The 19,162-nt window shown below is 41.5% G+C and overlaps 3 protein-coding genes across 5 annotated transcripts; all 3 read right to left on the reverse strand.

Annotated features, from left to right (window-relative positions):
* Positions 1-47: 47 nt before the first annotated feature.
* On the reverse strand, positions 48-4,919 carry zgc:112332 (uncharacterized protein LOC553712 homolog). Its single transcript, XM_061265356.1, has 7 exons — positions 4,775-4,919; positions 4,318-4,433; positions 2,990-3,145; positions 2,655-2,759; positions 1,022-1,231; positions 672-864; positions 48-546 (listed from the first exon to the last, which is right to left on the reverse strand). Exons 1-7 carry the CDS (start codon positions 4,900-4,902, stop codon positions 444-446), a joined length of 1,011 nt encoding a protein of 336 aa, XP_061121340.1. The 5' UTR covers positions 4,903-4,919; the 3' UTR covers positions 48-443.
* Positions 4,920-5,185: 266 nt separating this feature from the next.
* LOC133143467 (retinol dehydrogenase 12-like) lies at positions 5,186-7,226 on the reverse strand. Its single transcript, XM_061265357.1, has 7 exons — positions 7,076-7,226; positions 6,631-6,746; positions 6,398-6,553; positions 6,232-6,336; positions 5,883-6,092; positions 5,452-5,644; positions 5,186-5,382 (listed from the first exon to the last, which is right to left on the reverse strand). Exons 1-7 carry the CDS (start codon positions 7,087-7,089, stop codon positions 5,280-5,282), a joined length of 897 nt encoding a protein of 298 aa, XP_061121341.1. The 5' UTR covers positions 7,090-7,226; the 3' UTR covers positions 5,186-5,279.
* Positions 7,227-8,530: 1,304 nt separating this feature from the next.
* tnfrsf11a (tumor necrosis factor receptor superfamily, member 11a, NFKB activator) lies at positions 8,531-19,062 on the reverse strand. Of its 3 annotated transcripts, XM_061265355.1 has the most exons (13): positions 18,945-19,062; positions 18,768-18,870; positions 17,392-17,592; positions 14,557-14,635; positions 14,316-14,441; positions 13,804-13,950; positions 13,641-13,731; positions 12,938-13,014; positions 12,751-12,858; positions 12,625-12,674; positions 12,496-12,553; positions 11,647-12,411; positions 8,531-9,591 (listed from the first exon to the last, which is right to left on the reverse strand). In XM_061265355.1, the coding sequence occupies exons 3-13, from the start codon at positions 17,464-17,466 to the stop codon at positions 9,326-9,328; spliced, it is 1,842 nt and encodes a 613-aa protein (XP_061121339.1). In that variant the 5' UTR covers positions 17,467-17,592; positions 18,768-18,870; positions 18,945-19,062; the 3' UTR covers positions 8,531-9,325. The 3 variants fall into 3 exon arrangements, with proteins under 3 accessions (XP_061121339.1, XP_061121337.1, XP_061121338.1); XM_061265353.1 differs by having other exon boundaries at positions 11,647-12,553; XM_061265354.1 differs by lacking the exon at positions 18,768-18,870 and having other exon boundaries at positions 11,647-12,553; positions 18,945-19,057.
* Positions 19,063-19,162: the final 100 nt, after the last annotated feature.

A 19,162-nucleotide genomic window follows, 5' to 3' on the forward strand; every position in this document is an offset into this window, starting at 1 on the left:
CTTTGAATGATGTAGTGGTGCAGGAAACAGATGGCCTTAACTCCATGGATTTTCTCCTTTTCAAATCTTTATTTGATTGTATTATTCTCGTGCTTTAATTGTAATTCAAATTCGGTTCACAACTGTGTCAACTCATTTCGCCAGTAACACATTCTACGGGTGTTCATAATCTCTCATGTGATTTAGATTAGAACTTTTTTCCCCTTCTCCACCCAATAAATACTCAGCAGTGACACATTTAAGTCAAGTGTATGTGTTGCATTCATCAGGCCACTTGAAGTAGAAATGAGTACCGAATTTAGAATATTTGTGACCGTTTATAAAATAAAAATACAAAAAAAATGGTGAGAACTAGATACTGTCCAAGAATGTTAATGCCCCTAACAAAAGTGCTTTATGCATGATGCTTTTCACATTTAACATGATCCAAAGTCATTGTTTCTTCATTCCCAGGTGATTCCAAGCATGTTGCAGCTGCTCTCCCACAGCTTCTGGGCCAAATCATCATTTGAGCCATTTCTGGAGCACCTTGCAGGAGCGCAGTCACTGAAAGCACAAAAAAATGGCTTTCACTAATAAGATCTCCTATAATCTAGGTTTAGGGTTTCAAAGTAGGGTATCTTGTCTGTCCGCTGGTAAGGAGGCACCCATTCAACACAATAGGCTGGTACCTGAAGTAGGCTCCACTTTGGCTTTCCAGGCCGGGTTGCACGGCGCAGTAGATGGTGGTCTGAGCCCCCTCCACTGTTGTCTTTGTAAAGACGCTGAAGATCTTCACAGCAACTTGGATGCACTGGTGCTGGTGCCTCCACAAATCCGATTGGACCACACCAGGGTGCAGAGAGAAAACACTTACTCCTGTTCCTGCAACATGCGGAAGAAAGGAATATTCATCTTGCTTGGTCGTCCAAATGATCCAAAACATAACTTGATGTTCAACTTGTTACTGAGCTCTAAACATATCAGTGATATTGATTTTTATGAGAATAATTCTAGCTCAAGTTTTAAACACCCTCCTCACCTTCTAACTTTTTGCCAAGGGCTCGTGCAAAGAGGACATTAGCCAGTTTGCTCTGTCCGTAGGCCTTCATGGTGTCGTAGTTGTTCTCACTGTTCAGGTCATCCAGTCGAAGGCCGGTCCAGGTGTGAGCCACCGATGCTACCGCAACGATTCGAGCCGGAGCGGAAGACTTGATCAGGTCCAGCAACAAATACGTCAACAGGAAGTGACCTGTTATTTTGGGCATTGAAAAAAGAAAAATAATAAATCAAATGTTCAAAGCTGATGCAAAATCCTTTGAGTTGCTACGTGAAACGCTTTTGGGTTCTTTAGCATTGTGAAATGTTCCGTTCAAAGCTGTTGCGAAATCTTTTCGGTTACGACATAAAACACTTGATGCCTCTTGAGTGTTGCGCAAACCACCTGATGAAAGCTGTTGCAAAATCTTTAGAGTTGCTACTTAAAACACTGAAGTTTCCCGAGTGCTGTGAAACCTTTATTTATACATCCATTTCTCTCCATCCACCCATTCCCTAAACCGGTTTTCCTCACGCGGGCATGTTGGAGCCTATTTCAGTTGACTTTGGGAAATTCTTGCCTCCACTTGCCTTGCGTCTCGTTACTCTCACGTTTGGAGTTCTCCTCGTGATTCCACGTGATTTTTGTCTTTCCTTCCTGTTTCAGTGGTTACCGCAAGCGCTAACATGTTTCTAGATTAGACCCTTTGCTTTTACAGTTCCTCCTGCGTTCCTTTGTTCCATTAATTATTACCTCCTGTTTTAACGACTCGCGTGTTCCAACTTATGTTGATATTTGCATACACAGAAGCCACACCTCAGGCTCTGTATACATTTTTTTTCATTGTTCTTGATTTCCTATCTCGATGTTTTAATGGAAGTCCGGGCAAGCAAAGGAAGTACCTGATTGTGCATGTCCTATATACACTACCGTTCAAAAGTTTGGGGTCACAAAATTGTTTGGGTGACCCCAAACTTTTGAACGGTAGTGTATATATTTATTTAGATAATTATTTATAGATTATATATATATATAATCTTCTGTGTAAAAAATCTTATAATATATATGTAGATTTATATTCATAGATTATATATAATCTTATACAAATATAAGATATCATTTATAATATTTAATTCCTAATATTTTATTATAATAATATTTACACTACCGTTCAAAAGTTTGGGGTCACCCAAACTATTTTGTGACCCCAAACTTTTGAACGGTAGTGTATATTCTATACAGTGAATGTGTAACTTACAATCAGAACTTCTTGTCCAAAGTCAGTCGCGATAAGCTTGTGCTCAGCTACAAACTAGTACGGCTAAGAAAAATAGAACATTGATGACGCGTGTGTGAGTGTCATGTGTGTGGGCTGCCTTGTGAAGCACAGCATGTTCTTGCTTCCGTCAGCTTTGGTTAAAAATACCAAGCTATTATGTTGGAGGGCTAGCATGATATGAAATATGAAGTGCACAAAGAGAAAAATAAACATCTTGCTCATGTGTCCAATATGAGTTCACCATCATGAAACGGTTACAATTGGTTTGACAATAAACTTCAAGATTGAAAATGAGACCAAATATAGTTGCTGTCCTTTTGTTGTTCTCTGCAACCTATTTTTATTTTTTTTACTTACCCAAATGATTGACTCCAAATTGCATTTCAAAGCCATCAACAGTCTTGGAGTACGGACACATCATGACGCCTGCATTGTTGATTAAAATGTTGACTTGTTTCTCCTCTAAAAAATAAACACATAATCACAACATGATGAAAAGAGGTGATGGAATTTTTTTTTTTATAAATACACTGGCAGTCACACGTCAAAAAAGTTTCCCTTTTAAGTCATCATTTCAGTTATGGTAATCATTTTAAGTCTGCTTTTGTGACAACAAAGAAGTTGCTCATACAGGTTGCTGAGGAGCAAAAGAAAAATGTAGAAGTGCAACATTCTTGTTCAACTCAGCCTACCTTTGTTGATGACTTCAGCAAATGCTCGAATAGACCTGCTATCAGAAAGATCCAGTTTCTTGACAACCACGTTCTCATTCCCAGTGTTTTCCACAATCTCCGTTCTGGCCTCCTCTGCTCTTTCCAGGTCCCTGCATGCCATGATGATGCGGGCACCTACAAAAAAAATAAAATAATAATTATAAACATAGCAAAAAGGGATGGGATTATTAATTTGACTTTTTGGCACAATTGTGACTCAGCATATGATCCCAAAATAGTTTTGAACCAAACCCTCTTGATTGTCATTCACGTGGAACATAAATGATGGTGCTTTGACATTAATGAGCTGTTTGGCTAACACACACACGCACCTACACTCACGCACACACAAAGTAGCTACAATGAGCTGCAATTATGGAATCGGAGAGTGATTAACTCGGTGGCTGTCTTTGTTTTTCAACCGCCGGTCCCATGTGGGAAAGCTCGGTTACTCCCACATTGCCTCAAAGGCCAAATTCAGTTCATTAAAATGAAGTGGACCACAAACAAGCTGTTGTCAATGTGCTAAATGCAGCAAAAGACTTAATATTCAAAGACTCATGACTGCCTCTGATTTTCCTGTTGCATTTTAAGAGGGGACACGCAAACAAAGGATGCTGAATCGACGTCTCATGCACATTACGGCTGCTTTGTTTTATTCAAGGGATACTTAGAAACGAGACTTAACAATAGAAACAGTAGAGGTTCACTTTCAAGACGGGCCAACAACATTTTTAGAGGCCTCACTCTCGTGTGTGTGCGTGTGTGTGTGTGTGTGTGTTGGGTTCATTCTCCCATCTTTCTTTTGTTTCCCGTCAGGCTGCGGAAGAGAGGAGCACCTCACAATGCTCCCTCTGTCCCCCTTTTTGACGCATCATCTGTCTTCCGTCACTTGATTAGTGGCGTGTGAAATGGCAGCGTGCTCATTTTTGGGTTTACCTCGCCTCATTGCTGACAGGCAATGAGAAGAAACCTCTTAATAACAAAACAATCTAGAAGGGGGATTTAACTTCAAGAGGTTGGAGCATAAGGGTCATGCTTTTTAGCTTGAAGTGTTGCAGCTCTTGATTCATGACTGGAATGTAGAAGTCACACAAAGAAAGCATGGTGGTGTGGAAAAGCAGGGGGATGAACACTAGCTTGCAAAGGTTGACAATAGTTGCAATAGGTGTGGCATTCGTCGTATTAGGGAAAGTTCAATGCTCATGTTTTTCCCACATTCTATGTAACAGAACTAGCCGAAACGAATATTATAAAACAAACCAACCCTGTCATTGTAATGGTAAGAATACTCAAAGTTCTAGTACCTCTTGCTGCCAGGTCACGGGCTGTTTCCTTGCCTATGCCAGTGTTAGCTCCAGTGATGAGGACTGTTTTGTTATCCAGCCTTTCCTCACACGACCAGCGGTTACAGCACCCAGATCTAGAAAAGTATATTAGAATAAATAAAAAAACAAAATTCCATATACTTATATAATGAAGTTACAATAATAATTGCACTTTAAAAGGAAAAGAAAATGGACAAGAATGAGTGGCTTGGTTATTTGGTTAAAAGTTAAACCTCTGATAACTTTATTTCCTTGAAGGAACTCAACTACATCCTACATAATGCATGAGTCACTTTATAAAAGGAAGCAGTCATTTTCAAGTATTGGCTAAAAAACAACAACATTTTGTAGGCACACATGGCTCAGGATCAGCCAGCGTTAATCACCTTACAAATTCTTTTTTTCTCCTTTTCATTTACTCAAGATATAGTCCTACCTGCAGTTCATCTTTGCTCCACTGCTCCAAATTCCCACTTGACGAAACACCGGTTGACTCCACTTGAGGAAGATATGAACAATCGGTCTTCTTGCTGTTTGCAACATCATCATCATCATCATCATCATTATTGTCGCGTCTGAGAGCCCCGCCCACCCGAGTCACTGCAGTGCTGAGCCAATCAGCAGCGAGCTGGCACATAATCATAATAATAATAATAATAATAATGACATTATGTCATCATTGATATTTTTCAACTTTTTTAATTCTCATATTTTAATACCAGCCACTGCTGTTGGACTGCCTGTTGCAATTGCAGTACTGCTTTCTGGCCGCTTGAGGTCCTCCTCAGCCCAAAAATAAAAATAGAGAGCCTGCCAAATATTACATTTGCAAACTAATACAAACATCTGTTGATCAGTAGTATCTTTTAATGTCTTGAGCCAAATACAATAACAGCCATTGTCAGGGTTCTACTCTTATCTACTTTGCATAAAGTTGTCGATCATCTCCAGCGGATGCTCAGCAAGTGGCAGCTGGCAGCCCACAGCTTTAGAGCGGTGCCATCATCTCCACCGGCCTTGCAACCCTTGGAATAAGCACAGTCTCTGCAAGAAGCCATCAACCCAGATGAGACAAAGCAAGTAGCCCCCTCTCCCCCTTGCGTGCACACTCACCTGTAGTGGCCTCCGTTGATCATCTCATTCTCAGGAGTGACCACGCAGTAGATGGTGGTGAAGGCCCCCTCTGCTGGAGTCTTGAGCAGACCGGCAAACGTTTGAACGAGGGCTGGGATCGGCCCCCCGACGTGCCTGCCTATCTCAGTGTTGACAACGCCAGGGTCCACAGAGTAAGCCGTCACTCCTAATGCTGGGAAGCGAAATGGAAAGTTGTCTACACTTTTATGACTCTATCCCTCCCTCAACCACACTCCTCAGGGTGTAGAATATTCTCACTGGTGCTTCTCAAAGGCAAGTATTGTATCCCCAAAGCATGCTTGATTACTTCTCACTTGTGGTGAATACATGAGACTCTCACGTTGGAAAGGGCTTTTTTTTTTCCCGGACGGTGGCAAAAGAAGTCGCAGAAGTAAAAATACACATCATACCTGCGGTCCTATTGGCCAGCTCTCTGGTAAACAGAACGTTAGCCAACTTGCTTTGTGCGTAAGCCCGCACAGGGTGGTAGTTGTTCTCCCCGCCCAGGTCATCAAACTGAATCTTCCCCATAATGTGGGCCATTGAGGAAAGATTGATGACCCGGGAAGGGGCCGAGTGCTTGAGCAAGTCCAGTAGCAGGAAGGTAAGGAAGAAATGACCTGGAAATATTGAACATTAAAGTCAGTTATTATTTATTTAGTTTTGTTATTATAAGTCAAATCAAATCTGAAGTCAGTCATGACATCCTTTGTTTTATTGCTGACGGTAATAAAAAATCAAAGGCCACACTTTTCATACCCAAATGATTGACTCCGAATTGGGTCTCAAATCCATCCGGAGTGGTGGTGAAAGGGCACATAGCCACGCCAGCGTTGTTGATCAGGTAGTGGAGAGCCTTCTCAGCTGCAAATAACACGTCGTTCACCAACGTTCACACATCACACCAGGCACGTGCACCACCCACTGTTGTAGACGTTCTCGGCAAACTGGCAGATGGATTTGGTGTCGGCCAAATCCAAATGCCTAGCGACGACTTTGGCGCACGACACGTCCCTCATGATGTCTCGGGCCGCCTGCTCTCCCTTCGCCATGTCTCTGCAAGCCAGAATCACCCTTGCGCCTGGAAAAGTTAGGCCAGCTCATCTGTGATTGATCAAATCTAAAATCCTAAATCGGAAGACTTTGTTGAAATCTTGCCTCTGGCCGCCAAATCTTTTGCTGTCTCTTTGCCAATTCCCGTGTTGGCACCAGTCACGACGGCTGTCTTCCCATCCAGACGGACATCGGACGACCACTTGGAAAAGAACAGAGACCTGAAGAGCACCAAACAAAACATATTTGTTTCAGCTGCACTGCATGAGCTTAGACGAGAAATATACCGTAATTTTCGGACTATAAGTCGCTCCTGAGTATAAGTCGAAAACTATGAAAAAAAACGCGATTTATAGTCCGAAAATTACGGTTATCTATCATACTGAGTGACATCCAAGTAACTCAATATATTTAATAGTTCCTAACATGTTTGCAACAAAACCATAAAAGTGACTGTAAAAGTGTCAAAGCTGAACTCCTCAAGGCTGTAAGAGCAACCCAATAATAGAACAGAAAAAGCAATAATCTGTTTAGTGTGCAGGTTTCTTACCTTATGGCTTGCATCCTGGTGCTCTCCTTCTGCGACGATGAAGTGACTCAGATTTATGGGGCGAGGACGCACAAGGAGGGAAAAGACAGAACTGAGAGTTGTTTTAAGACCCAAATGTCTGCTCTGTTGTAATTGAAACGAATCGATTAAATCAGGCTATGGAGAGGGATCACATGAGCTGCTCTTTTTCATCGAAAAACCAAACAAAAAGAAGATTATTCATACATTCCAGTGTGTAAAAGGTAGACGAGCTGATGGAACGAGGAAAGTTCATGCAATATGAACCCCAATTTTGTGGTGTTGGATGGGATTCTACTCAAGAACCCAAAACTGTCATAAATGTATTGAACTGCATCCACCGAGTTCCAGGAAGATGGTGATTCAATGCCGCCGTTCATTCAGCGGCAGTCTCACTGAGTCACTTGAAGTTCATGTCGTTTCGGTATGACACATTCTTGCAGAAAAAGGCTCATTAAAATAACTATTAGAAATTTTCTAATAGTTATTTTAATGAGAACATTTAATTTTAATTTAATAGAAATAATAGCCTTTAAAGATTTTAACGACAACATTTCAAACGAACCCAAAAAAGTTACCTTTTTTTTCTTTATAACAATCACATTCGTCTAAATAAGTTAAATAGTTACCATGTTCACGACATCATTTAATTATGATAATGAATGGATTGCCACGCAAACGGAAAAAAAACCCAACATTTTTTGTGTTTCATTTCATGATTGGCCTATTATTATTCCTAAATTGTAATTATGGTTGCCCAAATGACGATAATGATGACCTCATGCTCTTTTTTGAAACCTTCCTGTATGACTACTGTAAACAAAACATTTTAGCCTTCGCAGTAACTTCCCCTTACTATCTCCGATCAATTTGATCTCACTTTAGATACAAAACTTCCTGCTGTATGTGAAACTGCGTGACACCATGAAGTCAAAGCGGAACATGGAAATTGAAACCCTCACATCCACAGGTGACACAGCTGTAATTTCAGCGCTGCGCCAACGTGGATTTTCAGGTGATTTCCACCGCAGGAAGGTCCGGCCGACCCGAATGCCTTAAAAATGAAGATTTGATGTGAAGGCTGCTCACAGGCTCTTATTTGAAAGCCCTCAGATAAAACCAGACAAGGTACTCATTTATGTCTAATTGAAACAAGTTGCACAGCCCAGCTCGTCTCTCATGTGATGCCCACTGCAACGTTGGCCAGCTCCAAAATGGGTCCTTGCAGCTGCTGGGAATCCTCCTACGCTTGATGAAAGCCGGCCTGTAAACTGAAAGGCTCGCACAAGAGCTCAGAAGCCGCGGCCGGCCGGCCACATGTGTAATTAACTGCCTCAAAAACAACCGGCATCATAAATGGCTCTTTGGTTGTAATTTGCCCATCCCAGAATAGCTGACAGAGAGAGGCCACAAAAACACAGGATGGGGCGGCAGGCATAGTTTGAAGGGTTGAGATGCAAAAGATTTTAATTTCAGTCAAAATATTCATTTGGTCACCCGTTGCAATTCTTTCGATTGTCCCTGTGGTTAACGTAAATGGCTGGAATATTCATTCTTCACATATACAGTATGTTTTTTGTCCAAAAAAGTAGGAATTAATACATATACAATGCAACTTTGTAAATTTGTTTCAAACAAATTACTATAAACACATATTCCTTATCTTCAGTAAAGCCTGCATGTTAAAACATACTCGAAATAAAAATAGCTTATCAAATGCATAGCATTTTTCCAAGAGAAACTGCACAGATTGTGCAGTATGAAAACAAAATCATACAAGATTCGTACCAAAACTGGATGTGTCTCTTTATTATATATATTTATATAAAAAAAAAAACTTTTGGTCTAAGAAAGTTACTCTGAGGAACGCGAGTTAATGTTTTTCTTCAACAAGTTTTAACATCTCCCTTCTAATGTAGCGAGTAGATTAAATTTCCTACCGTGAAAATATTTTCTTTCATGGCTACAATTTTACAAAGCATGTCTTCCGCATTGCAGACATTTGGATTTTCCAGACGAGCAAAGTATCAAATGATCCCTTTTAACTGAAATGTACCTACTATATGTTCTTAAAGAAGCTTCAAATTTGTTTCATGAACCAATGGTGTATTTTTGACTGGTCGAGATGCCACTTAAGCATTTTTTAAACCCTTTTATTCCAACCAAGAGTTTGTAAAAGATAGATGTTTCGAGAGCATCATTGTTCATCTGCTTTGGTTTCCATTGTGACATTCACGCAGTCATTTTTGGGGCCTGCTTCGTGTCGTCCCGCAATGGCCTCTGGGTAACAAAGTCTCCCACTGACCTCAGGCTACTCTGGAAAAACGAGGCGGTCTCATTGGCCTGCTCTTGGACAGGACTTGAGAAGTCACCTTCCAGGGGCGCATCGTCACTTTCGAGAGACGTCTGACCGACGTAAACAACGATGACGTCACCGCTGAAGTTCACCACCTGACCGCTGGAGATGAAGGTCGTGTTGTGATTCCCCGACACTTGACCTATTTGAGATAGAAGATAGAATACGATTAAAAATATATAAAAAATTCTGCCTTCATAAAGATAACAAAGGTGAGTTTTTGATTGACCTTGATACTATGACATTGAGTTTTTTTCTCACACATACACACACACGTGCCATTCTTCATTGACTTTTACTGATCTGCATGTTCTACTTTGGGAAACCCAAGCCTACCATCAAGAAAAGGAGTCTCAGAAGATGAAGAAATATGGGTGTTGGATTCTTTGGTTCAACTTGAGTCCAAACCATATTTTGACACACGGGCAGCTGCATCCAAGCAGACCCAATAAACAGCGTCTCTATTTGGGAGCCTTTTTCTCACTTTGAGGTCGTCCCCCCCCCCACTGTCTGACTTTCCCGCCTACGCATGGAGTCGACCTGTTGTGACTCTCACGCACGCATGTAAGCAGCATCAACAGCGTTGACAGAAAAGACCGAAAAACACACAAAGGGAGCTGCAGCAGACGCCGGCAAACAGCGTCTTTTTCCTGGAATAACAGCGTGAGAGGTCCAACTTGAAAATATGTCTTTCCACCACAAGTTTGAAAACAAAGCTCTCTGGAATCTGCTTCTCCTCACCCCATCCAATTTCTGACTGATTTTTCTGGATGCCCAACAACAGCAACATACTGTCATTTTAAACCGAGCCGAACGCTGACAGAACATGTTTTGTTCTTCATCGTAATTCCTTAATGGCAAGACATCACGTATTAAAGTATATATGAAGCAGGCAGGTGGAACTTCAAATCAATTTGCGGGAAGCCCAACTAATGCACGCGTGATGGGAAATGGTATTTGTTTCATGTGTGTAATTATGGGCTCCCGTCATCAGTGAGAGTCGCATGTGTGTGTGCGTGTTTGGTGGATGGGGTTATAAAAGTATTACTCAAGCTGTGCACATCTTGCTACAATTAAAGCTGTGGTCACTTTACGCAACCCTATGAAGGTCTGGATAAACAGGAACTCTGTCAATGGCTCACACACACGCATACATATATAACGTGTGTCGTTCTGGTGGTCTATATTGAGAGAAAAACATAAGTATCTTAATCCTGTGTGGTCCAACATTTGGCACAACCTATGTATGTATTGAAAGAAAACTCTGTTTCAACCTCTACTATATTTTTTATTATCTGAGGTTATGTGATTATCCCACGAGGATTCTTATTTTAAACAAACGCAATGTCGTTTTTCCGTAGAATAATAGCCCATAAATATTCGGAATCCTAACTTGCTTTTAAAAAAAGAAAAAAAAAAGCCAGTAACACCAAATATCTACTTTTGTGGGGCATTATCTTATTGTTGGACCTGACACCTCTCCTGCTGTGTTAATAATGCAACATTTAAATATACGAGTAGATCTCTATTGTGTGTGTGTGTAGATTCTGCTTTAAACCTACTTTCCGTACTTGCAAGTATTATTCATGTCTTTTTTGGCTTCTGTTTGAAATATTAAACGGATGAGCCATGTGAGGCTGCAAGTTTCCAGTAAAAACCAACATACATTTCATTTCAGGTTATTCCTGGTGGACTCTTCCAGTTTTCTGTGGAAATCCAAAACTGTGAGTGTATCAAATGGTGTACTGTGTGGCAGAATAGTGAGGTGGCCTACACAAACAGCGCAATGGATCCACCTGGCAAACATAAGCGTGCACACTCACTACCGCATGCATTCTTTTTTTTTTTTTTTAAATCAGCCGCAAGTGTAGAAGTTTCAAATCGACATTTTACGTTACGTCATTTAATTGATTCACTTGGCACAACGAGTCATTCTGAGACATTTATACCAAAACAGTGATATTTAAAGCGTGATACTAGTACCATAGTTTGTAGCCTCCCTCTTATCTCATATGAAACAATTACTGAATGAAAAAGAAAAAAATGGGCTTTTCCACACATGTACTAATTCTACCATGTGTTTATGATTTTGAGTGCAGTTTGCACTTTCTCTTTTCATGAAGCTAAACAAACAACCGGTAACCAAAATATTTGCAACATCACTCAGGAAAGTTGTGTGTTATTTTTTTAAACATACCTGAGGTAAGAGTTGGTTCTGCAGGCCGACTCTGCAGGCTTCCAGGGGGACACTCGAGGGCTGTGTCCGCCGAAAGGAGTGTTTTTCCTCTGCTGTCCTCCCAGGAGGCCCTGTAGCCTTGCTCCGTATTGGAGGCCTCCTGAGGCTTTTCTGTGTCGACATCTCCAATCGATGAGGAGGTCTTTAAAGGGCTGACTGAGGTCCTCACGGGGGGCCCGCTGTTCTCTGCGGATGAGGAATCCGTGCTTTCCAGTCTGTAATATCCCTTCTGCTTTACTGTTGACATGTCTTTCAGGTGACCTTTGAACTCTGTTTTTGCCCTAGCCTTGCTCAAAGGCACACAAAGCTCAGGAACCGAACTTGATGGAGGACTGAGCGAGGAAGAGCGATGGAGAGGTGGTGAAAAGGAAACAAGAGAGGCAATGCTTTTTTCACTCTTGACCATGTGTGCGTCGCTGACTCTTGCACTCTTCTCCTCCTCTGGTCTCTTTGTTGCATATCGACCACCGCAGGAGCAAGTCCAGGGGGTCCCTGGACTGACAGCTTGACTACAGTCCTCGTTCTCCCCGACTTCCAGAGGCTCCCGGACCTGAACGCTGCATATGCAGGAACCCGGCAACAGCGGAGAGACGCTTGTGAGTTCCTCTTCTTCGGAAACTTCCTCAGGGCCGCCGGAACTTTCGCTCTGTCCCTTTGTCTCCCTCTGAGGGCCGTCATTCGCATCGGTGGTCCTTTCCTGGGGCTGAGGGAGGGAGACGGCAGCGGCTGGAGTGCAGGGGAGTAAGGTGGAAGGGGGCTCGTCACCAGTTTTAGTGTGAGGGGCTTGGGAGAAGAGTTTGGTTGTCTCACATGGGATGTATTTGAGACCGCCTGCTGCCCCACTTTGGTAGAGAGGGGCCAAAGTCTCCTAAAAATAAAAGAATTGAATGAATTGTCAAAAATGTCTGAAAGCTACTATCAATCTCAACATGTTCTTACCTGCTGGATCCTGGTCCTTTTCAGGTTCTGAACACATGATCGCAGATTAACTGGGAAAAAAAATCCATTTTACACAGGCTGATGAGATGCCATCTTAAAACCAAATCATAATCAGTTGCAACTTACAAGAGAGTAACTTGAGTTTGTCTTTATAACAAAAGAGGAAGAGGATGAGGAGACAAAGGATGGTGATGGCTGACAACACTGACACTATCACCCAGGACGGGGCAGCACCTACACGTAGATGACATCAGAATTACTTTTATATTCATCTCCTTATTTATAATTATTTATTTATGTGATTTTTCCTTACTGGAGACTGGTGGTCCACACACAGCATCGGCTTGAGCGCTGCCTGCTCGCGTCTCACTCCTGCCCTCTGCCTTACAACTGATGGAGAGAAGGAAAAAATAAAAACACGGTGATTCACAGAAAATAACAATATGAATATGCTAGCCACAGAAATGCAAAGTATCCCATGCTTTATTAACTTACTGAAATGTACAAAATAATTGCTGCCACAAAACTGATATATATGAAGTCACTCAAATTAGGTCACTCACTGAGATGATCCATATAGAAACCACAGAAATGCTCCGTCACTAAAATGTCGTTGAAACCAAATCAGCAATCGGTTGGCTTTTTCATATTTGGATTGCATTTTATATTTGAAACAAAAGGTGGTACAAGAATAATAAAAACAACAGCAAATCTAGAAATAGAAGCATAAAACGGTGTGGCTAAATATCCTACTTGTAGTCTATGTGTCACATGTGTATAGCCAGCCAGCTGTGTGAAGATTAATGTGAGGGAAAACCATGTCGCTCCCTCTTCTACTTTTGGATGGGAGCACAAGTGGAAAGTGATGTGTGTGATCCAAGGTTGCAGAGGAAGCGGTGTGTGTGTGTGTGTGTGTGTGTGTGTTAGTCATCGCAGTTGGCTAGCAGCAAGCACACCAACCAATATATATATTTTTTTTTTCCGCTCACAATGTCAAACCAACCGTGTGCACTTACTTAGTCCACTGTTTGCATTGTTTGGTGTTGTTGTCCGCAGAAAAGAATCCTTTCTTACACGGAACGCAAATCTTCCTTCCATTTCTGGATTCTGCAATATATTATATAGAATAAATGATGTCACTATTAAGTGCGTCTCTTTGGCGGGAGAGGTCTATCTCACCCGCTTCAACCTCGAGTCCATATCCGGGTCGGCAGGAGGGGATCTTCTCGCAAAACTCACAGTTGATGAGAGAGCACTGGAAGTTGGGAAGACAGCGACAAGGCTCCTCCGCCTCTAGATTTTCCGGCCTGGACATAAAACCTTTACCTGGAAATTTAGAATAAAGGTCCCAATTTGAAATGTGATAAAAAAAAAAAAATGCATCCTTATCTTCATTCATTTTGGATTCAAAAGAAGCACTCTGCTCGACTGGTCTGCCTCACAGTTCTGAGGTTTGAAGCTCAACTCGGGCCTTCCTGTTAGGAGTTGGCATCTTCTCATCGTGCTTGTGTGGGTTTTCTCCTTGCTCTCTCTTTTATTTTCTCTCCCACATTCCAAAACCATTTTTATGGATCCCAGCAGCCTATATGTACTGAGTTTTTTTTACTACCTCATTAAACTTTTTAAATGTTGCGAATATACTCATTACAGATGACGTAGAATGGATTTCAGACAGTTCTTGAGTTCCTTACCTGCATCACAGATTCTCTGCTGGAGGCAACGGGTCTCTTGGGTCCAGTAGGGCTGGTACTCCCCATGACCACATTTAACACATTTGGTCTGATGGGACTCAGTGCAATCTGAAAAGACACGGAAGCCTGCCAGGGCCATGAAGAGAGAAAAGGGTTACATCTTAAATTGAATGCACTGCTTCAGCTAAAAAAAAATTAATACATGCTAATAATTCAAAGGGTCAATTTAAAAGACTCTTACCTGGTTTACACTTATTGCAGCATCTTGTGCCCTTTAAGTACTGCTGTTCGCCACATTGAAGAGACTTGGAGGCTGCGTTCTGAAGATATGACAGTAAAAAAAAAAAGATCTGTTTTTCCACAAATCCGTCCAGACATTTTAAGCAATAAAAAAAGGAGAATAATACCAATGTGAGAGTACATTTTTGTTTTACGGGCCTCTTTCCCCATAGCCATGTGATCATTGGATATGGTGGTGAGTAATGAGAGGAAGAGGACAAAACGTTTTCCGAGACGTGCCCTGGAATTATTTCCGCAAGCTCAGAAGTACCTGACCAGAATCCAGACCATCAAACCAAACTCTAGTGGCACCCACTTACGAGAGGAGCCATCTGGAATTGGACAAAAACCTCCATTTGGGTGAAAGGATTCCTTTTAATTTTTTAAAATCCCTCTCCATACTCCATGAAGGATAATATAAAGGAATACATAAACCACAGCTGTAGTTCTGATGATATGAGTATTTGCAAGTTAAACAGTGGACCATAATTCAAACTTGCTATTTTGAGTTTGTCCAAAATAATCTTCTATTATCATAAAGCTTTCATGATGGGAACTGTGAGCAGTTTGTCAGCAAAATAAAATATTATAATATTTTTATTGTGTTTTTTTTTTCCTGCTCATTAGCACCACTTGCTTTAAAAAAAAATTTTTTGTTTTTTAAAGATGAGCAGTTTCTCAAGGCTTCTTTAAGTCTGGGGTCATTGTTTGGTATTAAGTAAGCTTTTATTTTGTTTTTGACTCTTTAAGGAGTTCACAGCCATATTTGAGGTGAACCGTCGACGGTTTGTGGGAACAATGAACGGCAGGAATCCGCTCAAACGCATACCGCAATTGTGCATGTGAGCCACGTTCCATTCCGCTTTCAACACACACATTTATTATTATTTATTTTTTTTGCAGTTTGGCATTAAAGCATCGACATCTCACCGCAATATCCTTACACATCTTTCCTCTTTGTCTTATTGTAATGCTGCATGGATTTGATCATTGAGAGAGATTTACAGTAAGGCGATAAATAGGAACAGAAGGCTAAAACAACAACCCCCCGCCCTCCCACTCACACATATGTGCTGTGGGTGAATTTCTTGCCACAGTGCTGAAGCACTGAGTCTGGCTGTTATGACAGCCATGATGCCAAAACCACAGCGTTTCATCTAAATGCAGAAAAATACAACCTATAGCCTGCCTCTAACAAATCCAGCCCCTTCAAAAAAAAGTCCTTCCTTCCACGAATACCCCAACATAGAAAAATGACAAAATATCGAATAAATGATGTATTAATGCAAGCATCTGTTTTTCCCATCTTCTATTGTCCTTTTCATCTTGGTGCCGACCAGCTGCGGACCATATGATGGAGTAGGTGAGGAAAGAAGGATGAATGCAGGATGGAGGGATCAAAGAAGGGTGGAATGGTCAAGGACACTGGTGAGGAAAAAGGGAAGGAAATAGGATGGAAGTAAGGGTGTAAGGCCAGAAGGTAGAAAGGATGTAAGGAAGGAAGGATGCATGGAAGGAAGGACGGACAGATAGATAGATCAACCAACTTGGGAGATGAGTGATAAGTACATGCTAGTGGACTATATGTTTGGAGACACTAAATATAATGTACATAGTTAAGCTTACTTTGTCCAGCCTGGATGATTATAGGTAACATTTATAGGGCCGACCTCAAAGCTAACTTTATCCTCTGTGTGGTCACACACTGTGAGAACTGTTAGAAGGGCAAAAAAGAGGGAGGGAAGGAGGGAAAGAAAACATCCAACGGGTGCAGAAATGTAAAAAGGAACACCTTTCTGGCAGTTTTGTTTAAAAGCCATAAGCAGGCTGCATGAGATAGCATCAGACCAGAACCAGAGCATTCCAAGAGAAGGATTTGCATAACGGCCTCAGCAGCCAAAGGCAGGGAGCCAATAAAAGCAGCGTTTGACTTTTTGCTCTTTGGAGAGATTCATGAGGCTGCAGGAAAATCAACACCTTGAAAAGTTGCCGTGACTCATTTTGTATATATTTTTAAACATCACACCCCTTTTGGAAAAGGGAACAACTTGAATCTGTAACGGGTAGTCAAGCACAAAACTATCCAGTGAGCGGCCGGACGGGCCTCAGAAAAGTTACAAGTCACATGAATAAATAACTCCAATTACACCTCGTGTCATTCACTATAATTACTTTCCACATTTTCATCCAGCAGCGGCTCGACGTTACCCAGGGCGTCTTCCAATGAATATGGAACAAATTCTCCAAAGTGGGTGAAAACCGAGAAAACGGAGGGGAATTCTTCGGGGATCCTGTGAGTCAGTGATTGCACGACTATGGTGAGAACAAAACCAAAGACCAAACTTTGCAGCGTCACTTGCAAAACACATCCTCTCTAAAAAAACAGTCCAGGACTGCTTTCTTTTCCCAGGATGCTTTGAGCAAATGGAACTTTGACAAGTGTCCTTCAAAGATATCTTGGAGGAGCAGAAAGGAGTAAAGGGGAAAAGGAATTGTGGTTACGTTCCAGTCATAACGATGGTGGGGGTTACTGGAACACAAGGCGTGATAGATAACGGGTGCCTGGCAACCACATCTTGGAAATAGCTGGCTAGAGTTGGATGATCCATCCCTCTGGACAATGTACACTAATACATACATATCAAAAAACAAAATATATATATTTTACATGATACCTATTTTTTATATTATGTGTAGACATATTTATTTATTGATCTATATATGAATATTAGTGTAAAGACTGAACAAATATTACCATCTTCACTTTTTACAAAATGATACTTTCAAAGTGACTTACCTGTGCATGATAGGCAACCAGGATGCATGCCATCCAGCATGGGAATATCCACCTTGGGGGAAAGTTTAGTTCCATATCTGCCGTGTGATGAGGACAAAGTTTTCAGCACCTCTCGACGAATTACTCCTTAGGTGCGCGGGAGCGTGCACTCCGTGCCGCAGGGCATTCTCGCGCCTTCCTTGCTCCGGTCACTCACGCCTTCTGTGAGGAGCGTGCAAGCAAAAGCTTGTCAATGGGAAAAGAGAGAGAGAGAGGGAAGGAAGGAACGCCTCCCACACAGTGTCATATGTTAAGAGAAGTGGATCCCCCTCCTTTTAGTTGTTCTTATTCCCTATTTGAAATCCCTATCATGAATGAAAAACCTTGGATTGAATGACAATGTTATTGAGACGCTTGATTTGTGGCATCAGGAGTTGCCACAGTGAATCAGAACTTTTTTGCAAACTTTTTACAATGGATGCCCTGCTGCTGCAACCTTGTTATATTTTTCATCCAGACATACGACCTGCAGTGGGACCTTGGTTGCAGGGGCACAGGCCCGTGCACACATTGACTCCAGGTGGTGCTCAAGCACCTGCCCAGAAAAAGGGACATTTTTGTTGCAGTCCATTTTTTTCTGCATTCTCTATAAAAAAATATTATTTATATTTAAAATTGAGTGTACATAGTGTACAAGAAGTGAAATAAAGCTCTTTAAATGATTTATCTTGGTGTCATTTTTCCTGCCATTTGAACAGGGGTGTGTCAACTTACTAGTTGTAATGTTGACTCTGCTGTGAGTGTTAACAGGAATAAGTAAGATTATTATTATTATTTTTTTTATCATATCGTAACTTAAGTCACTGTCAACAAGAAGGGTACCACGTCCCTCATTTCTGAGGAACCATCAATAAATAAAATGTGACAGTCCAACCGCTTCATTTGCATATCCAACTGGTTGCAAGCTCAGATCACTGCAGAACCGACAGTTATGCAAATGTCAAAAGAATGTCAAAGGATAATACGGAAAAAAGGGGGAACCATTAACTACAGCAGCTAAAATGACATTACACAGAGGAATACTGTAGATTTGTTAAAAGTGCAGCATGAATTTTAAACTCAGTGCTATTCCAACACACACAAACATTCCCCCCCCTAAAAATGCTGACAGATGCTGTTTTGTGGTTGGGCCTGTGCAGCTTGCACAGTAGCAATTAAAATCCAGATACGGCTCTTTTTTCCCCAAAGCCACCCTAAATGGACTCGGAACGTACAACAAATCCCCACACATTTCCCCAATAAAACTCAAACTGCACGAGAATCAAAGCATAACTTGTTTAGCTGTAGGAAAAAGGTAAAGTGCAAGCAGACGCCATGCTGCTTGATGAGCTTCTTACTTCAAATGACCTGCAGACAAACCACATGCTTTTTTTTTCCTTTTAGCTCTGTAAGCATGTTTGGTCGCATTGGTTTTGGCGTCACTTTGAATTAATCAAAGTTCTGGAAAAAATGCAAACACTGCATATTAATTCAAGAATGCTGCTGATGAAGAAAACTCCGCTTCTTTCACTGACCTTCCAACAGTATTGTTGCTTCCACTTGTTAAGGAAACAGACATGACCCGTGAGTCACCCGAGTCAATTGTGTGACTAAGAGCTGCCGAATGAAGGCCACTTCTATATTCACCTAGTCTACACATATTTGCATGGCCACGCCTCTTTTGGCAAGCAGAGGTATGCAGAACAATAGTGAATCAAGCAGCACAGGAATGGGAGCTGGCAGCGGAACACAT

Source organism: Syngnathus typhle, linkage group LG19 (genome assembly GCF_033458585.1).
Source record: "Syngnathus typhle isolate RoL2023-S1 ecotype Sweden linkage group LG19, RoL_Styp_1.0, whole genome shotgun sequence".
Lineage (NCBI taxonomy): Eukaryota > Metazoa > Chordata > Actinopteri > Syngnathiformes > Syngnathidae > Syngnathus > Syngnathus typhle.

What these genes read in the sequence shown, in the direction of transcription:
- LOC133143467 (XM_061265357.1), bottom strand. An exon ending in AAAAGATTTGGCGGCCAGAG is followed by an intron (nt 6,554 to 6,630) that starts GCAAGATTTCAA and finishes TAACTTTTCCAG; the next exon opens with GCGCAAGGGTGATTCTGGCT. An exon ending in GCTGGCCAATAGGACCGCAG is followed by an intron (nt 5,645 to 5,882) that starts GTATGATGTGTA and finishes TTCGCTTCCCAG; the next exon opens with CATTAGGAGTGACGGCTTAC.
- tnfrsf11a (XM_061265353.1), bottom strand. Translation starts at nt 17,466, where the DNA reads ATGGAACTAAACTTTCCCCCAAGGTGGATATTCCCATGCTGGATGGCA. An exon ending in TGGTTGCCTATCATGCACAG is followed by an intron (nt 14,636 to 17,391) that starts GTAAGTCACTTT and finishes TCATATCTTCAG; the next exon opens with AACGCAGCCTCCAAGTCTCT. An exon ending in GTGTGGACCACCAGTCTCCA is followed by an intron (nt 12,859 to 12,937) that starts GTAAGGAAAAAT and finishes ATCTACGTGTAG; the next exon opens with GTGCTGCCCCGTCCTGGGTG.
- zgc:112332 (XM_061265356.1), bottom strand. Translation starts at nt 4,902, where the DNA reads ATGATGATGATGATGATGATGATGTTGCAAACAGCAAGAAGACCGATT. An exon ending in CCGTGACCTGGCAGCAAGAG is followed by an intron (nt 3,146 to 4,317) that starts GTACTAGAACTT and finishes TTTTTTTTGTAG; the next exon opens with GTGCCCGCATCATCATGGCA. An exon ending in ATTTGGAGTCAATCATTTGG is followed by an intron (nt 1,232 to 2,654) that starts GTAAGTAAAAAA and finishes CCAAAATAACAG; the next exon opens with GTCACTTCCTGTTGACGTAT.